Source organism: Equus przewalskii, chromosome 26 (genome assembly GCF_037783145.1).
Source record: "Equus przewalskii isolate Varuska chromosome 26, EquPr2, whole genome shotgun sequence".
Lineage (NCBI taxonomy): Eukaryota > Metazoa > Chordata > Mammalia > Perissodactyla > Equidae > Equus > Equus przewalskii.
The window spans coordinates 17496948-17516766 of record NC_091856.1 but is presented as its reverse complement, the minus strand read 5'-3'; the positions used below and the strand labels follow the sequence as shown (position 1 = coordinate 17516766).

The 19819-nt window shown below is 44.7% G+C and overlaps 1 protein-coding gene and 1 pseudogene across 1 annotated transcript; one reads left to right on the top strand and one right to left on the bottom strand.

The window, feature by feature from the left end:
• Positions 1 to 808: 808 nt before the first annotated feature.
• LOC103546849 (THO complex subunit 5 homolog) lies at positions 809 to 4830 on the bottom strand (annotated as a pseudogene).
• A 269-nt stretch (positions 4831 to 5099) lies between these two features.
• Positions 5100 to 9564, top strand: LOC103546523 (major allergen Equ c 1-like). The gene is made up of 7 exons (XM_008513154.2): positions 5100 to 5290; positions 5918 to 6054; positions 6789 to 6862; positions 7541 to 7651; positions 8010 to 8111; positions 8286 to 8331; positions 9289 to 9564. The coding sequence occupies exons 1-6, from the start codon at positions 5195 to 5197 to the stop codon at positions 8321 to 8323; spliced, it is 558 nt and encodes a 185-aa protein (XP_008511376.1). The 5' UTR covers positions 5100 to 5194; the 3' UTR covers positions 8324 to 8331; positions 9289 to 9564.
• Positions 9565 to 19819: the final 10255 nt, after the last annotated feature.

Sequence of the window (19819 nt, the reverse complement as noted above, 5' to 3'; positions counted from 1 at the left end):
TCTATAATTGAATCAAATCACATTTTATTTTTTCTCCTTTTATTCCTGTTCCTCATTATTACTGGCTTCTCTGTTTTCCTATATAATTTTTTTTTTTTACTTTCTACCTTATAATTAGATTGTTTTCAAATCATCCTCGCACTGGCCAGGAGTTTCTTGAGGACACAGCCCCTATCCTTCATATTTCTTTAGCCCTCAAAGTGCCTGGTACAGGCCTAGTGTAGAGTAGGCATTTAATAATGGTAGCTGAATTTGGTTGAATCATTATTTTTCAAAACTCCTTCAGTAGGATCATTGCATAAAGCAACGTACTACCCCACAGACAAAATTACTCTACAGTCAAATGCTGTACCTTGCATCTCTTGCATTACACAATAGACATTTTCCCCATCGATGGGTGGCCAAGTTGACTTTCGTACACTGAATCCTTATTTCACATACTTACACCATCATCTGGGAGAAGCTAAGATCAGTGCTTACTTTTTATTTTAATTTATTTTTGAGTCATCTTTCCCCATCTCTACCTCCTCCCATCCCCCCCAATGTAAAAGTGGATAATTCATTCACCTGTGATACTTATGGATCATCCACAAGTTGTGGGAGTGTTTTCAGATCAGCAATCCACAGCTCCTGCCACAAATATTTAAATGCAGTACAAGAGCATTGTTTAAGGGAATCCTATGGTAAAACCAAGCACCATTCCTGATTGATTTAACGTTCATTCAGCTTTTATTTTTCTATTTTTATTTTTTTCTTGGTCAGGTGGCATTTTAATAGGCTTGAAATAAAACACCTGTCTTTCGAGAGTATCAAGAGCCATATGTGGGCCATCGCAGAAAGCAGAGGCACAGCACTTGGGGCCTTGGGGGAAGCAACAGGCTAAGCAGGAGGTCAGCGATGGCTGAAGAATCCTTGAGGATGGTTATATTTAAACGGCTTCATCCTCCTGGGACCCCTGAAAAGCCAGAGACACATCTTCTCCTGGGGAAATTCCTTGGGCCCCTCAACACTATTGTCATGGTTCTCCGTCTCCAAGTAGATGTCCAGCAGCATGCATTGGTGCTGCAGCTGATTGGTCAAGAACTGTTGGCTGGGCCGGAGGCCACACAGCTTCTTGTAGTACATGGTGACCTCACTCTCCATGGCCCGAATATTGTCATCCTTGCTGTTGGTTTCCTCCCCTTTCCAGCTGAGACAGATCTGGATAATGGGTGGGATGGAGGAGTAGCCAGGATTCAGCACCACAGTAGGCTGGAGTTGGCTGCGCCTCTTTCCACAAGAGCCATGTAGCAGAGATTGGTGTCTCCAGCCAGTCCCACCTCCACAATGTCTTTCATGAAATGCACCTCCACGTAATCTCGATGGGTAATCGTCACCCACTTCACCAGGTGAGAGACAATCTTTGCAGGGAAAAGGGATTGGCAATCACTGGTAACTGGGACAATGCCATGTTCCAAGGATGCAAATTGTTTGTGGAGGCTCAGGAGAGACTGCACCCTGGTCTTCAGCAGCTTCATGGTGGTCTCCAAGTGGCTGGTGCTCAGCGAGTGGTCAGCAGTCACTGTGTGCAGGAGCCATTCTTTTGGGAAGTGGAGGCCACCGAGCTTCTGTACCCACAAATAGACGAGACCTAGGTTAAGTACGTAGTCTCTCAAAGTCAGGATGCCAACTTTGCCAAACTGATACTGATTGGCTAGATTCCGAGTTTTCTTTCCATGATCCCCAGGACACAAACAGCTCAGGACTGAGTCAGGAGACAGCAAGTCACCTGCACTGATGGGGGTGATCAGATCCGTGGCGGTAGTCACTTTAGCTTTGACCGTCATGATGTTGAGGTTCATGAGGTAGTAGAAAGTCAGGTGAAGCACACTGTCATCTTGGGAGACCTCAGGAGGCTTAAAAAGAGCCTTGGCTTCATCCACACTGCCTTCAATCACCATAGACAATGTCTTATCACAGTCCTACCCACATGCAGTGGCCTGGACAAGGAGGACGTAGAGGGGAGGCGGCAGGTGTCTGGCTGTCTCATATTGCTTGTGAACCTGGTCGAAAGGCATGAACAGGTACCCTTGCACTGGGAGGGAAGCCTGCATGAGGCGAGGCTGGAGGCTGCTCCGGTACTCCTCCTTCACCTCGCTCTCCTTGAAGATCTTCTCCTTGTTGGCCAAGCACTCTCGGCACATCTCCACTAGGCTTTTTCACTGCTCCAGGCCCCAGTCCAGGTGTGCGAGGGTTTGCTGGTGAGGGTCTTCCATGGTGACTTCAGCCTTGCTGATATCTGGAGGAGCCTCCTTATAAAACTCCTCTAAATCGACCAGATCAATTTCTTCATGCTTTGACTTAAACTCCAGACACTTGACGATCTCTTCTGCAGGTGCATCGCCTCATACAACAGGTTCTGGAGCTGCAGGTGATAGGCATCTACTTTCTGCTTGGCCTCGTGGGTCTGATCTCTCCCTTTCTTCAACCTGTTGTGGGCTAATCTGTGAAGCTTCTTCAGGCTCATGAAATGCACACAGCCCTGGATCCTCCGATCTTCTATCTCAACTGCCACATGCTTGCCTCCCCGGCTCTTCAGGTCCTGAATCTTAGCCATGAGCTTCTGCAGCTCCCGGCAGGTGTACTTGTACAGCTCATAGTCTCTGCCAGGGTCCCACAGGCCCACCTCAGCCTCCTCACTGTAGTATTTACCTTCCTGCTCAGTCAGAATGATTGCGCTTCCCTTCAGCTGGGGCTCCATCACTTCGGATCACTTTGGGCTTCCGTTTGTTGCTTGATTCTGATGATGTGGTTCTTAGATGAGGTCAGGAAGAAACAGCAGAGACGTCAGGGGTTGTTGTGGACAGTAACACAGGAGGCACTCCACTGGGGAAGGTGATAGAGATGATCTGGCCTTAGGTGGCACGTGGGTGATCTTAATGTTGAACACCGCATGGGGCCCAGGACCTCTCAGCTTTTATTTTTGCCTGGGTTTTCTTTCATCAAGTCCCTCGATGGACTGCGTCACATCTCTTGGGTATTTCTGCAGCCTTGACCTTACTGTTTCAGTGTTTACAGGCTGTCCTGGCTATGTTCATGCTGACCACCAAAACTGTGGTAGATTTGAAATGGAAGTGAATAATCAGAGTGGGGAATGGTCAGCTCAGATCTTAGTAGATAAGATCATCCTCAACATTGGTTTCTGATCATTGACTTCAGTTCCATGCTCTCTTTCTACTCCTGTGACCCAATAAATATGTATTAGTAGGTCACTACCCAAAAGTAATATTTCTGTTTACAACAGGATTTTCTATAAGGTTCCTGCTAATAGCAAGAATCCCTAGTGCTTTTAAGAGAGTGTTTAGTGCACGATCATTCGAAACATGACCCTGTGTATCAGGTGCTATAGTAGGTACAGGGGTAAACAAGAAAGACATCTCCACCAGAAGCAGAAAGTTACAATATGGTGCTATGATCTAAGAGTGCAGAGTTAGCCGTGGTGGTAGGATGGCTAGAGATGGTGTGTGCAGCAGTGGTGGCTGACTCTCTCCTCAGCATCATAGCCCAGGGAGAGCAGGGTTCATTTTGAAAACCCGGTTGCTCATAGGCTGCCATCTATTCTTGGAAAGAATCAAATGGAGTGAATAAAGTGTGCAGCCTTTGCCACCATTTATCAAGCTCAGTTCCTCCATCTCAGGGGCAGGAAAACCTATAGCCAGCCCATGATGGCTAAAGTTATATAGGCCTCAAGATACAAATGACTAGATACCGGTTGAATAGGAACTAGGAATGAGCACCCAGGGGCTGGGATGACTTTTTAGAGCAGGTCACAGATAGAATGCCACAGCTCCTATGGTCACTGCCTTGTGCACAGCTCCTCCCCTGACACTAGCTACCTTCTGTTGTAGGGGGTGCAGGAGTGGGCCAGTAGCACAAGGCAGAAATAAGCCATGGCTTTTAACAAGTCCCAGCTGGGAGAATAGGAGCCTAACTTATAGGATTCCTCTCACCCGGAATCCTCTTCCCCCACACTCTCCATATATCCATACCCTCCTGAACTTTCGAGACCTTCCACAACTCCCACCTTCTCCAGTAACAATTCTCTGATCCCACCAGCTCAGTGTGTGCCAGACACCATGCTGAGGGTTCTACGCACATCATCCCATTGAATCCCTACAGCAATCTATAGGCGGATCTTCCCCCATTAAGAGGAAGTGAAGACTCAGAGAGGCTAAATCGGTCCTCATGGCTTCAAAATGGCGGAGATAGGAATGAAGCCCAGGTCTACATGACTCCAAGGCCTGTGTTCTTAAGCACTTTCTACATGACGCCACCTCCCTAGCATCACCCCCTTTCTGACCTACAGTGGTCTGGTCTTGGTCCCACTCAGTTGGGTTATTTCATATGCCTGTAGAATTAAGTTTTTATTGAGGATATGAAGCATTTCTCCACCTTCATTGAAAGTTGCTTGAAGGAAGGGATGACATCTTGTATTTACCCATTTCTCTAATGGGGCCTATGGTATAGTGAGGTACACATAGTGATTGAACAGTTGTTCATTCATTGTGGGGAAAGGAAAGGCTGCACGGGTTGAGTTCAGAGGATACAGAAAAAGAGTTAAAATGTACTGAATATCAGACACCATACTTTAAAGACATTATTTTATTCAACGCTATTTTAATCAACTCTGTTTTAACACTTTGTGATATCTACCAAAGACATTATCTTTGGTAGAGACAGTTTCTTCGTTTCTGAGCCTAGTAAAAGTGGAGTAACTCACCTAATTCTGTACATGATGTGAGCGGTGGAACACAGATTCCCCACACATTCCATTTCCTGGTTATACTCCATTCTTGCTACACATTATTGGCTTTCTGGTTGCAAGCCAGATTCACAGTTAAGTCTGCTTTCAAAAGGCAGCCCTTTACAGAATCCACCATTTTTCTTGAGTATGTGTTGTGAGAAATTGAAAGTCACTAAGTAGATCTAAAAGATATGGGACTGCCAAGTTTCAAAAGGGCAGGAACAATCCTTGGCCTCACACCAGGGAATGACGGACCACTTCATGGAGTGGGAGGAGGAAAGATGGTGCCCCGGGGACAAATATCTGGACCCAGAATGGATATAAAGAGAGAGGAGCTGGGGAGTGGAGCCACCATCAGGGAAAGACTCACTCCCGGTGACTATAGAGGAGTCAGTGCTGTCCCCGGCCAGGATGAAGCTGCTGTTGCTGTGTCTGGGGCTGATTCTTGTCTGTGCCCAACAGGAAGAAAACAGTGATGTTCCACTAAGAAACTTTGATATTTCAAAGGTAAAGTCGGTAGAGCAGAGTGACTTTTGACTGTGGGGGGCAGTCTGGAGGATTCTGAAGCAAGGTGGCTCTGCTGGAGGGCAGGAGTTGTTCGACATATTAGACAAAAGGAGTGGCTGCAGACCTTGAACTAAGAGAATTGTACCATGTTAAAGAATGACAATAGGGCCAGCCCCGTGGATGAGTGGTTAAGTTGGCATGCTCTGCTTCAGTGGCCCAGGGTTTCACCAGTTCAGATCACAGGCACGGTCCTAGCACCGCTCATCAAGCCATGCTGAGGCAGCATCCCACGTAGCACAACCAGAAGGACCTACTGCTAGGATATAAAACTATATACTGGAGGCTTTGGGGAGAAGAAGAAGAAGGGGGGAGAAAAAGAAGAAGATTGGCAACAGATATTAGGTCAGGTGCCAATCTTTAAAAAAAAAAAAAGAATGACAACACTTCGGGACTTCCATTCTCACGGGAAAGAGCCCTAGATGTGGTGCTAATTGACCTGAGTTCTAATTCCAACTTCACATCAGCATTATGAGTCCTGGCCCACAGGACCGAGTTCAAGAAGACAAGTGTTCGTGTGGTATCCCCTCCCCTCTTTTCTTACCCAATCATTTCACCGATGTACTGCAGATTTCAGGAGAGTGGTATTCCATTTTCGTGGCCTCAGACATCAAGGAAAAGGTGGAAGAAGATGGTAGCATGAGGATTTTTGTGGAAAACATCCAGCCCTTGGACAACTCTTCTCTGTACTTTAAATTTCAAAGAAAGTAAGTATGGCCTTTTTTACTTGGGAGAGGAAAAATAGAAGGCTGAGTATGGTCTTGGACCTCTATACACACACACACACACACACACACACACACATGCATTCTGGGCCAATATCCCAAATCAGAGTCCCTCATCTGGCACTGATCTAGGGCTTGATGAACCTGGGGCTTTTCTAGATTCAGAGATAAGGACTGGTGACAAGAATAAACTTAAATGGCAGTAAAGGAGGTAAGGAGTAAAGAGGTATCAGAATCATCAACAGTGTGGCCCAATTGCATAGATTAAGAGCATAGCATGTGTGATCAACAGCCTATCTACCTCTTGAATCTCACTTACTAGTTGTGTGACCAAGAAAACTCATCTCTTTCCACCTCCAATTTTCCCTTGGATAAAAGAGGATGATAATGATTCTCTCTCATGGTTTTTTGTGAAGACCAAGTGAGGTAATGTTTATTTATCTGAGAGGCTGGCACGTGGTGAGCACTCAGCCAGTTATCAAGACAAGTAGCTGTAATAACAGTAATAGTGGGACGTAATGGTAGAGTAACAGGGGTAGGAGTAGTTGAGTCATTCTCAAAGTATCAAATAGAGTGAATGATGGAAATAAAAGCTCTTTGAAAACTGCACAAAAAAATGTTAAACAGTTAAGTGGAATAAGAAACTCAAGTTATGGGTAGAGTGTGAGGGACCTGCCACATCAATCTCCTGGGCATCAGTTCATTGTGTTTTACAGGGGAAATGAAGAGTGTAGTGGATTTTCTTTGGTTGCTGACAAAACAGAAGAGGATGCTATATATAGTGTTATCTGTAAGTATACAAAACATGTCTTCCTAAAGTCTACTTTCAACTGCAACTAAACTCTAATATCTTCAAGATCTTGCTCAATTACTAATCAATGCTTATTTAGGTAATGTAATGGAGGCCATCTAATAGCTAGTATTCTGAATTTGGGAGATCGTTATGCATAAAAGCCAATGCCTGGCACATAATACCATCAGATAAAGAAGGCAATTGGTCATATGTACCTCCTGCAACAAAAGAGAATTGGCAAAAAAAAAACAAAAGTAAATTGGCAGGACAGCTTCTCCTTCCCCGCCCACTTTCTGATGACACCTGGTGGCCATTGCCACAGCACACTGCTCAGGATATTGCACTGGGTGTATCATGCCAGAGGGACTTAGAGAGAGGACAGAGACACACTGTTGACACAGATGGCCAAGAGAGCTAGCTGAGTCTCAGGAAACATGACAGAGGGTGAGTTACCACTGCAGCTGAAGTTTTCTACCATAGTAGTCTATCTACCAGTATCCCTTAGAAGTTGCCTCTTGAAGCCCAGGGAGATGCAAATGGAAGGCATTAGCTATCACTGTCTATCTCTTCCAGGATATGCACTTGCATTTGGTTAGTGGGAGAGAATAAGTAAAGCATTTTATTGGCTTCCCATGGACCAAAGAAGTTCTGAGCTGTGTTCTGTTTCCTCCACAGATGATGGATACAATGTATTTCGCATAAATGAATTTGTCAATTCTGACTATATTATTATTCAGCTGGTGAATTTCCGCAAGAACAGACCATACCAAAAGTTGGACTTCTTTGGTAGAGTATTTTCATGCTGACACTCATCTTGGGGTGGGGAGAGAGGGGAAGGGAGGAAGCCTGGAGAGAAAGTGGTCCTCCCAATCTTATCCTGGGATGTCTCTCCTCCTCTGAAGACAAATGCTCACCTTTGGTAAGCCCTCAGGTTCAGTGATGGGAAGATGATGAAATCTCTTATCATGCCAGAAGGAGATTCTAAAGATGTCAAATTCAAGACAGGTTATATCCCATCCCCAAGACTCCGCCTAAGCACCCAATCAGTGCCATCCATCCTCCCATCCATCTGGAGCCCCATGCCCCTCATGAGCCTCAGTGACAAATATACAGGACACAGTAGTTACTGTCACTCTTCCTACAGCCCGAGAACCAGATGTGAGTCCAGAACTCAAGGAAGAGTTTGTGAAAATTGCCCAAAGACAAGGAATTTTTGAGGAAAAGATATTTGACCTGACCCAAACTGGTAAGTTCAGCTATCTCTGGTTTTCTCTTCCTAAATTCCATTTTACTGAAAGGAGAAATCGAAGAGAAAGGGACCTTTAATCAGTCCCCTTTGTCCTAACCTGGAGAATCATTTGGTTTCTCTCTGGGAAATAAACTGCGGTTGGTTTGAATGCCCTCTGCTCTGCCTCTACAGATCGCTGTTTTCTGACCCGAGGGAGCGAAGTGGCCTAGGCCTCCAGGTTGGTGATCTCTGGTGGTGAGGGGGTGGCCAAGGGATCAGTGCCTTCCAAAAGCATTAGGGGGTTATATCTAAAGATTACAATAAAAATAATGTGGTAAGGCAGCTTGTGGAGAGAGCCTGGTTATTTGGAGTTGGAGGACCAGGGTTCAGGATCACTCCTACCATGAGCTTCTGAGCAAATGATCTAAGCAATTAAAAGGGAAACAATGATGTCTACTGACAGATTTCCTGTGTGGATAATAATGCTGGGGACAAGGGCTCAATGATTGACAATGTGCTAACAATCATTACGACAAAGTTTTAAATGGGAAAAGAGTAATAGGGTGTAAGTATGACACTCAAATACATTCTGTGTTTGTGGTCCATCTTCCAAGCCCAGAAGGGCATCTCACCCTCCAATTTGTGGTAAAAATGCCTTCCTTTGATCTCTGCATGGCCTTAACTTCTAATCTGAGAATAGAGCTGTCTCTCCTTCCAGTTGTCTTCTGATCTGGAAAATAGACTCTGAGTTTCCTCATCTGCTTCCTGCCTCAGATTTACTGTGGGGCTTCATTCAGGCAACATATGTGGAAGCCTTAGCCACTATAGCTTGCACAAAGTCAGCACTTAATCAAAGGTAGCTATGGCTTTGGACATTATTTTTCAATTTATCAAAAATTCTTCAAAACTTCTAATGCTAAAGATGACTGAAAAGAGCTTAGGATCCTTCATTACTTCCATTCTTTGTTTCATAGACTCAGTTGAGGGAAGGTTAAGATGGGATTAGCAATAGAAAAAGAAGTTACTTACTCAATGTCCTCCCTCCCACTATTCTGGCAAATAACATAGATTAGACTGCAAGTTGATATCTGTTTCTTCCCCATTTTTCTCTGTAATATAAAGTTTCTTTGCCTTCATTTCAATCCAAGACGTGCTTAATACATTTCTGTGTTTTCTTTCTCATCGGCTTATGTAGCTGAGTGAGAGTGAATACTTCCTCACCTGGGCTCCAGGATCTTCCTTCCATGATCCCCATGACATCTTGTGACAAGTTCTGTCACCTGATTTCCATCACTATCGCACGTGAAGGCATTATCTCTGCATCTTCCGGATCTTCCCTAATTGTTTAGGAAGACTCCTCAACTCACCAAGAATCAAGGTTTTTCCCAAATTCCCCACTCTCTCTGCCATGCCCAGAACTCGACCATGCTGAGACCTTCCTCTACCTGATCAATAAATGATTAGCCTTGCAGTCATGTGACTTGTCTTTGTGTGTGTGAGAGATGTGGGGCCGACAGCAAGCGAATGAGGGGACTTCCTTGGCCCTGTACCCATAATCCTCCTCCAGCTTCTCAGAATCTTCCCTGAGTTTCAGGATTCTCCCTCCTCCACACTAATTCTCTGTCCCTGTGAGGGCTGCTTACCCTTTGATGTGCCTATTTCTTAGTGAGCTGCTGAGACAAACTATAAGACTTGTCCTATAATTTGCCCCATCCTACAATTCTCTTTTTCAATGAGTTACTGAGAGACAGATGCCACTGAGGCTGATACCACCTGGACATGTTTCAGAGCATGCCTCCACATCCCAGCTTCTCTGTGTCATCCATCCTATGAGATGGCCTGTGTCCTTTCATACTCTTGGGAAACCTCCTTCAACCACTGCTGTTACCTACGGTGAACATATTCAGTGAGATTCCATGACATGTGAGCAATACCTATCCTCAGCAACCTGTACTTGGTACAGTCAGGAGGCATCAAGCAGGCTAAATGTTATTAACTTCTCCTTTGGAAGGCTTGCAGTCTTTGGAGAAAGGAAAATTAAAGATCGTGCTCCACTTATCATCCTTTCCCAAGACTGTAAATGTTACACACGGGTGTTGGGGCAAAACAAGACATGGGCGGGGTGCAAAATAATGCAGAAAGAATGACTCAGTCATTATGGACATAAGGTTATGGAGAGAAGGCTTTCTAGGCATCTGATGCTCCCCATGTCTTACCCCACCTCCAGATTACAAGAATGTTAGGTTCAGGCTTATGGCTCCTGACTTAACCACTTGGTCTGGTTTGCTGAAATATGGCAAAAGGCTATGCAGAAAATCAATCAGTCATATTGGAATCTTTCATTTACAAATATTGGCATTTAAGGGTCAGAACAGCTGATACCCAGAAGGGCATGGCCTAGCATTTCCTTGATATAGCTGAGAACGTTAACTACAATAGCAAGCAATGCAATGAGGGCCACATTGATGGAGAAAATGGCTGGGTAGTACCACAGGTCAGGAAACTGCAGCCCAGAGGGAGGCACAAAAAGACCCTCAGCTGATCCCAGGTCAAGATGGCAGCTTGAGCTCACATTGAATCCTACCCTCCAACTCCAGACGTTTTAAGCAAATGAGGCATGAAATGTTAAGAACACTCAACAGTAAGGAGTGAAAAGGTTTGTAGATCAAAGACAGAGTGGTTCTTTCCAGAAGAAAAGAAAGAAAGGAAACAGATGGGAATGATGTGGGTAAACACGCCAGAGCAGCACTGTCTTCTGGGTTCTGAGTACAGATCTGGGTCACACGTGCAGGGTTGGAGGCAAGCGTCACAACGGCCAGGTGGGGATGCAGCTGAAAATGCATACCTCTGAGAAGCAGGGGCTGAGTGAGAATGAACTTAAAGACAGCCTCTCTCCCCCACCTGGGGTCTCAGAAAGAAGCTGACTGCCTGTGGCCCACAAACGAGGTACCACCCCCGACTTGAGAAAGAAAAACAGCAGCCACTGCTATCCTGGAACTGGCCTGACTCTCATAGCTAGGCTTCCATGTTATCACAGGCTGGCCTGATGCTCACGGCTAGGCCACATTGTTTTGCTGGGTGGAAACAATCTCATAAAACATCAACATCACACAAAGTCACTCCAAGATCATTGTGCAATCTACAAACATGCCCCTCTCTCTGCTAGAATGAGTGACTGCTACTTCTTTACTGATTACAGCTTTATCCTCATGCTTATCTCCACTCCCTATAGACAAGATTTATTGGGACATCCAATCACAGACTGGCCCCTGCTTTCCAATAGCACCCAATCTACAGCTTCCTTAGATCCTCCCCAAATCCTATAGTAGGTTCTTCCTAACACTCTCTCACTGAGATACCCATGGTTCCTAATGGTGAGCATTCTTCCTAGCTGTGATAATAACCCAGCTTATTCAACTACAGAGATGTCGCTGGTGGTCTTTGGTGAAAGAGTATTAAGATTTTTAGGACTAGAACACAAGCCCACTCTGGGCATGTGCTGCCTGGAATTCTGGGAAGCACCAAACTAAACCACAAATGCAGGGCCTGGTTCAATGCTATGCATTCTGTAGCGGCTGGGACACAAGATGCCTCCAGGGATCTTGGTCTGAGCAACTGGAAAGATGGAATTGCCATTTACTCCAGTCAGCTGGAAGACCCAGCTTAGTGGGAAAAGACAAATATCTCAGTTCTGGACATTTCATTAGTTTATCTAGCTAGGCTGCTATAAAAAAAGAGACCCAACCATAATCCAGTATGGTTTAATGAAGACAGAATTAATTTTGCTCTCCTAGGAATAATCTGAAGTAAGTGTTCCAAGTTGGCTGGCAGCTCTGTCCCATGTAGTCATTCAGGAGCCCTGTTCTTTCTATCTTGTTTCTCCACCAACCCTAGGACATTGTCCTCACCTGCGTGGTTAAAGCGGAGATGCAAGAAGTAAGGGAAAAGAGAATGTGATGGAGGAGTGGTCGTATGCCCACTGTCCTCTGTGGCCCCTGGCTCTGTGAGGTTCTTCCTTGTCACTTATCCCCCATGGCCACATCCATTTCCTGCTTGTGCAGGTTTGGAGAGACTATTTTGAGGATTAAAGAGTCACATGCTGTTGCTATAGGCCTGATCTAAATGTCTTTTGGCCATGCAAATTCCTCAAAAACTTGATAGGTTTTGGCTGTATTTGCCTCTTGACTTCTCCATGTGCAGATAATCAGATCCCAAAAATCTTATCTGGACATAGAGATAAGCTTGGAAACTCTGGTGTTTTTCTAGATTGGGCTTTATGCCCTGCCCAGCCCATCTGCTTTTCTCAATTTGATGATGGCTACTTTGAAGCCATCTAAAACAATAGATCTGGGTGGGGTGAGCCCTTAATCCCTTCTTTGCCAGCAGGCTCACAACCTTTCATGACAGCAGCATTCTCTCCGAAGACCAGACTTCCACTTCACGGCTACTACTTACAACTGCTTCTCTTGGGGTAAAGAAGCAGTGACCCTCACTCAACTTAGAGTGAGGCTTCAGGCAGAGGGGGCCTCCCTTTTCAAAGCTGTGCTACTTTCTCTCTCTGCTTGCAGCCTGGCTGGCTGTAGCCTTGGTTCCTCCCTCTTGCAAGTTTTGCTGAAAGCAGCAAGAAGTCCTGCACATGATACCAATATTCCAACACCTTGAATCTTTTCTATTTCTTCCCCTAGCTACAGCCTTTGTCAGCACATGGTCTGTTTTCCAAGGTACAGCAGGAACCATTTGACCAAATGTTTTCCCAACATGTAATGAGAGTTACCAGCTTTCCAGGCTGTGACAGCTGAAGCCTTGATGCCCAACACCAGCCTTCCAGTAAACTGACCACATCTTTTAGGTTCTCTCAGTTGCCTCAGCTAGCAAATCTTCACCATACCCCGTATACTTTGAACTGCCTTGGGTAATTAAAGTCATGATAAGGGCAGACATTGCAGTCATTATTGAAGATCCAGGTCAGTTAAAGGACTTAAAACCTTTCGGGGAATCACTTCCTTCTCAGGTGCTAGGCTCCTGTAACAGGGCCATATGATCAACTCCCCAACTCTTTGGGACTTGGATCTGTATTTTCTCTTGTTCCTAGCTTATTGAGGCCCCTAACTTTGATAGTGTGACCCTCCCTAGAGGGAGAACAGGGCATTCTGATTCCTACAGAAAGGAATGCTTCAGTATCTTTGACCCTATTTCATAGGTCAAGAGCTCCAGAAACATTTTGGTGTCTCCTTTTCCTGATACTCCTTTTATGCCACACTTTTTTTTTTTTTTTTTTTGGAAATGTTTCCCTCTTTGGCATTCAGCACCGAGAATGTGGCTCCAGTATCCAGCAAGAACTTTAACATGTTTTCCTCCTACTGCGGAGGTCACCCAGGACTCCTAGGGCCAACTGGGGAGCCCCACGGCCCTGTCACATCTCATCTTTAGTCAAGGGAAGGTGCCATGGCTTGGTCTGTTCAACCCCTTCCCTCTCTGGGTATGCTTGGGACAGTCCTGCCACTAATGCCCTTCCTGTCCCTCAGTGGGAGCTGGTGTCACTCACCCATGGCATCTTCTACTCTTCCTTGGGTTACCTTGAGCAGACTGGAGAGCCACATCTAACAGGGTGGCTTGCCTTTTCACCTTGTCTTCTTTTTCGTGATCATCAGGGATCATTGGGATTCCACCCATGGTCAATCCTTGGCATAGCCTGTTAACTAGGCCTGTGAATGACTGATCCTGGGTCATATTCATTATCTGCTTGTTCTCTAGCTTTTAAGAGAACGTCTGACTTTTCCTTGGCCATAAGGAGTGTAGTTAGCAGGCTTTGAGTATCTGCTCAGGTTGGATTATGAGCGGCAGATTTGTGAATTCCTCTGCGTCAGCTCTCAATCCTTTAGTGTGTGCCTTCCAATTATACAAATCAAAGGTGGAAAAGGGGATGCACACATGAATAAGTTTCCCCTCACTGTCACGTACCTGTCTGAGGGGATATATCCCAGGTGTGTAACTGGTTCCTAATCTAGTTGTACTATCTTCAAGAGGAGGGTGAGGGGTCTTTGGTTGTTGGAGCCTAGATTCCACCTTTAACTCTTCAGTAAGACATAGTGCCATGAAGTTCTGGATATAAGGGATTTCTTCCCATTTCTCAGTTCTTTTGCAAAATAGATCTAATCATAGTATGGTATTAACATTTAGGGTCTCATTTTCTTGCCATTTTTCCCCATCCTCCAGTGAATATTATAGCCAGGCTGTGTTACCTGCTCTCGGGTCAATGGGGAATACCCAAAGGCCTTCCAATTCTGGAGGATGTAGCCCAACAGACTATCCTCTGGGATGGAGCTTGCTCTCCCCATATTCTAGTATCTTCTTATCACCTGTTTTCAACCGCCCAGGAGCAACTTATAATGGTTAGTGGTGATGCAGATGCCACAAGGTTGTGCCCAGAGGAGGTTTAGCACCTTGATAGCCCAAAACTAGGCTCAGGCCAAGTTTCCTCAGGCCAAGTTTGGCTCTGGCCAAACTAAATCTTTAAATAGAAAATAACACTGGTGGACCCTGACAGGGAGGGCCAGAAAAAAAAGAGACCTAGGAGTCCAGAAAGGCCAGACTGTAGAAAAACCAGATTGATGTCGAGCATCCTCAACAAAAACAAACAAACAAAAACAGACTCAACAACTCCAGAGGGGGTTTAACCTCATCTAAGGAGACCCCGCCTCTGGTTATAAGCACAACACAAAGACAGATTCTGCTGCAAAGAGCACCACAGAATAATATTCCAAATGCAGGCTAGTGTGAATTAGGATTACTCAGTAGATCATATATGCCGCACTTCCTTCCAAGAGTTAAAAATACACGTAAGGAAACTCTACTTGTATATGGAAAATACAGTTATGAAGCTCTATTCTTGGCATCCAGCTGGACAGGAGAAATGGGTCCTGTATTAGTTTCCTGTTTCTGCTGTAACAAATCACCATAAATTTAGTGGCTAAATAGCACAAGTTTATAATATTATAGTTTTGGAGGTGAAAAGTCTGACATGGGGCTCACTGGGCCAAAACCAAGAGAGCCCTGTGTCTGTCATTTTGTTCAGATCATCTTCTAAGTCCTTTCTTAGAATTTTAAAGTTTTCTCCTTGGTAATTTTCTTGTGTATTACTTTCTTAGTTGTTGATTCCTATATACTTTCAGTTTTTTTGTGTTTTGTTTTTTTCAACCGTTAATTATCGCTATTACTTTTTACTGGTTCAGTCGTCCCTCGGTATCTATGGGGGATTGATTCCAGGACCCCCGACAGATACCAAAATCCACAGATGCTCAAGTCTCTTATATAACATGGCCTAGCACAATGAATACGCCAGCCCTCCATATCTGTGAATTTCACATCCGCAAATTCAAATTAATTCCTCCACATCTGCAAAATTTTGATTTATGGTTGGCTGAGTCCACTAATGCGAAACCTACAGATACAGCGGGTGGACTACATAAAGAAATGCTATTGATTTTTGTAAGTTGATCTATCTAGCAAGCTTGATGAAATTTTTTATTCACTGTAATAAAATTAGCTCTAATACTTCATGGATTCTGTTAGTTTTATAGGTATATGGTCATATTATCTGCAAGTAATGTCAACGTATCTCTTCTAATCCTTATACTTCTCTCTCTTTTTTCTTCTCTTCTTATAGTTTTAGCCAGAACCTCCAGGAATACTTTAAACATTGAAATTGTAGGGGAGGAAGAGATATCCTCTACCCTCTGGGTCCTTCTGGCTGGGCTATAAACTAAACTCACATGAGACAGAATAACAGGAGAAAATCAAACAGAGCTTTATAACATGTATGCATGGGAGACACTGAAAAACTGAGAAACTCACCAAAATGGCTGAGACCGTTCCCTTAAATACTATCTTCAGCTAAAGACAAAGGAGGGTGTTGGAGGTAGTGGTTTGGGGCTTCAAAGGGGAGGAAGGCAATTCACATGGAAATGGAAAAGCAAATGTTCGATAAACAGAACTTTGATAAGAGTGGGTTTAGCAAGGATCCTCCCAGGCTACGGGTACCGGAGTAATCTGTGGTGATGACTCAGGACAGGCCTTATCTTAAATTTCTTTTAGGCAGTTGGGGGAAGGTCAAAGTTTCTTTCAGAGTCTTTTGTTCTTAAAAATAATCAAGGCAAGGCAAAGAGACATATTTGGGGTGGCCAATTTTGATCCCCCACAAAACCATATTTTCTATACCAGGAGTGGGCAAACGATGGCCAAGTATAGCTAAATCCCGCCCATGGCCTATTTTTGTACTGCCTATGAGACAAGAACATTTGCAATCAATGTGATATTAGGAACACTAATGTTCAACTCCAATTCAGCAAAATGTTATTCAAAAAAAGAATTCCATTCTTCTAATAAACCTGGATTCCCACAAAAAGAATCATACTCAATATTATATTTTGAATTTCACCAAAAAATATGGAAATGTGTCTTCCCTATTACTATATTAGTACCTACATAACATCTTCAATTTTGCCTCTTGGCCAAAGCCTAAAATATTTACTACCTGGCCATTTAGAGAAAAAGTTTGCTGACCCACTTTTCTACACTATGGCCTTACCCCTGACTGCTATTTGCTATCGTTATTTGTGCTACATTTTCCTCCAAAGAAACAAGTTTGTCAAATTGAGCCCTTCAGAGTGCCTTCAATAAAATGGGCATTAAATTATATGATTGAGGGATTAAGGAGATATTTTAAGTTGTGCTGTTACTGCTCCCCTTTAAATATCAAGAATAACTTAAACTCAAATGGAGGACATGCAGATAAATGTCAAACTTTTGGAGTAAATATCAAACCAGGACACCCTGAGGTTATTTGAGGTTTCAAGGACAACACCGAAGATTCCAGATCTCTGTTCTTGGCTTAGAGGATTTTGTCACTTGATTCTCTTGTCCCAGGACAGAACTTGACTTAAAACTGTCTGCTCTGGGAAGCAGGCTGGTCAAAATATGAGCTGTTGTTCTTAAAAACATTTCTTAAATATAGTATTCTTAAATAACATTTCAGAAACATTGTTCTATTGGTTTCAAAAAGTTGATGATGGATCTGTTTGGTTATTAGAATAATGGACAATTACTGGCTAACCACTTGGTAAAGAAAGAGAGAGAACTGGAGTGCCAGGTTGTTCAGGAGAGCCTGGCCCCCGAAATAGGACCTGGTCAGCAGCACTGACAGCCAGTGCCCAGCTGCCAGGATTATTCCCACAACCTAACACAACTACCTGCATCGTCCCCTGTTTCCGTTAAATCTGAATTAGTTATGCACACAATTTTCCTCAAACACCCCATGAGCAATACCAGCTCTGTACCCTTGTCCTTACTTCTCCCTTTGTCTGAAATACTTATCCCCGGTATCTTCATGGCCCACTTCCTCATGGCCTTCTGGCCCCTATGAGTCACTTCACACAGAGGACTCCTCCGAACCCCAAGTATAAAGTAGCGCTCTTTCTCCACCTTCCTTGACTGGCCCCCCGTATTTATTTGTTTATTGCTTGTCCCCACTCCCTCTAGAATGTAAGTGCAACAAAGTCGTGGAGTTCCTTTTGTTCACTTCAGTATCCAACACCTGAAACACTGCCTAGCCTGACACACACACTCCATGCTCATTGCCTTAGGAAGTGGGCTTCCCTGACCTGCTCAGGAAGAATGAGGGAACCCATTCTCTTCCTCCTTTGTCTTGTCCTAACATTTTCAGGAGGGTGTCTCAGCTCAGACCAAAGAATGTGGGGCCCTTAGGATTTTGCCCATTGGTAAAAGTAGAGACATGGGGGCTCTAAGGAGATTGCTTCCTAAAATCTCTTCATAAAACCCTGGGCTCTTGGAACGGAGGCCTAGTTGTCCCTCACACAGAAGAGCAGGCCTAGCAGTCAAGCTTCAAGAGAAGAACAAGGGATCCATGACCCTTTCTCCCCACCTCCTACAACCCTGGCCAGAGTGCTACGCCAATGCCATTTTGTCAGTCACCTGGGGGTCATGAAAGAAGTTGAGATTCAAGAAGCTCCTGACATGACAGGCACAGACTTGACCAGAGGGAGGGAGATGGCTGTTTCTAAAACATGGCCCAGTCTTCTGAGTTGAGGATGGGTGGGCTGAGAGCACCAGAGGTCTCTGTGTACACAGATAAAAATGGAAGACCAGATTTGCAGGGTTCAGAAGAAAATGAGGGACTGAGTGTGTGGGGAGCTCAGGAGACAGCCTTTAGCTGTGCTTCCTGTTTCCTGTTCCCTCAAATCAGTTTGACTGGTTTGAAGCACAGACTCTTGCAGTAGGTAAGTATATGTGTCTCCACTCAACAAAAATAAAGGGATTACTACCTGAGTGGTCATCTTGTATGATATGTATATTGCTATCCCTCTGCCCCAAACTGACAGCTATGTCCATATCTCCACATTCCTTCAAGGCAGGAAAAGATATGTAGCAAGCTTCCCCAATTACCGAGCTGCTGCTCCCGATATTCCTTCACTGTCCTTTTCCATCTCAGATCTAAAGCAAAGAATATAATAAGAATCCATTGATATCATCACCATCTGTAAAAGAGGGGTAAAAATAATAATAATACCTAAACAATAGATTGCCACAAAGATTAAATTAGGTACTACTGCAAAGCATTTAAAACAGTGCCTGACACACAGTAAGTACTATCTAAAGTATTTCCTGTCATTATTCTTTAATACACTTCTTGATTCAGTTTGCTCATAATTTAATTGTTTTTACATCCATCTCCAAAATTGAGATTCATCCATTGTATGATCCATTTTTTATTTTTATCGTATGCTTCTTATCATATTTGATTACAATATCATGCTAACTTCATAGAATATATAAGGGAGGTTTCCCCCTGAAAATCATTCAAATACCTTTGGGATGATCTATGCTTTAGAGATTATCATTTAAATTACAGACAATTTATCCCTAAAACCACTGGGCCATCATCATTGACAACAGGTTTCTTCAGTTTTCTATTTCTCTAGGGCTGTGATATTTGTGTTGTCATCAAAGATTTATCCGTCTTCTAGGCACGTTGCAATTAGACGTGGCCCTGTGACTTGATTTGATCAGTGAAAAGAGAAGAGAAGTTCCACATGCCCTGGCCATCAGGATCTTTTAAAGCTCCCAGGGGCCCCAAAAGTGTAGCCAAAACTGAAAAACACTTATGGAAGGATGCAATGAGTTGGTCACGCTGCACATCTCTAAACTGGACTCTCTAGTACTGGAGCCGCGGAGAGGCGGTGCCTGAAGCGGACTCAAACGATGTTGTGCAGATGACGGGAGGCGGCCGGTGGGAGGTGAAATCGCAGATTGGCCCCTTCACATCCGTCCCGGTGCCCACAGGAGCCCCGGAGGACGGTTCAGATCCCCTCACAGGCGGCCTCGCGAACGCTCCTGGCTCAGGCTTGTCTCCCTGCGGTAAGTAGAGATGCACCCGGTGGGCGGGGACCTCGTGGTGTGCAGATGCGGGAGCCTGGCGCCGCGCTCTGAGGACGTCCGCGGGAAGCCTGGCGCCGCCTACTGGCCGACCTCGAGCATCGCAGGGCGCTGCTCTGGAAGCCGGGTGTCCCGCCGCCTGGGCTGTCTGGCACAAAGAAGCCCCTTTGGGAGGCCTCTTCCAGAAGGCCTGGGGCATTCGCTGGCTTCCTCAGATTCTCTGAAGGTCCGCGCGGAGCATGGAGGGGAAGGCAGCCCAAGGAGTCTGTGGGGAG

Coding starts and splice junctions, on each gene's coding strand:
- LOC103546523 (XM_008513154.2), top strand. CDS start 5,195: ATGAAGCTGCTGTTGCTGTGTCTGGGGCTGATTCTTGTCTGTGCCCAA. Junction 5,291..5,917: donor GAAACTTTGATATTTCAAAG/GTAAAGTCGGTA, acceptor GATGTACTGCAG/ATTTCAGGAGAGTGGTATTC. Junction 6,055..6,788: donor TACTTTAAATTTCAAAGAAA/GTAAGTATGGCC, acceptor TGTGTTTTACAG/GGGAAATGAAGAGTGTAGTG.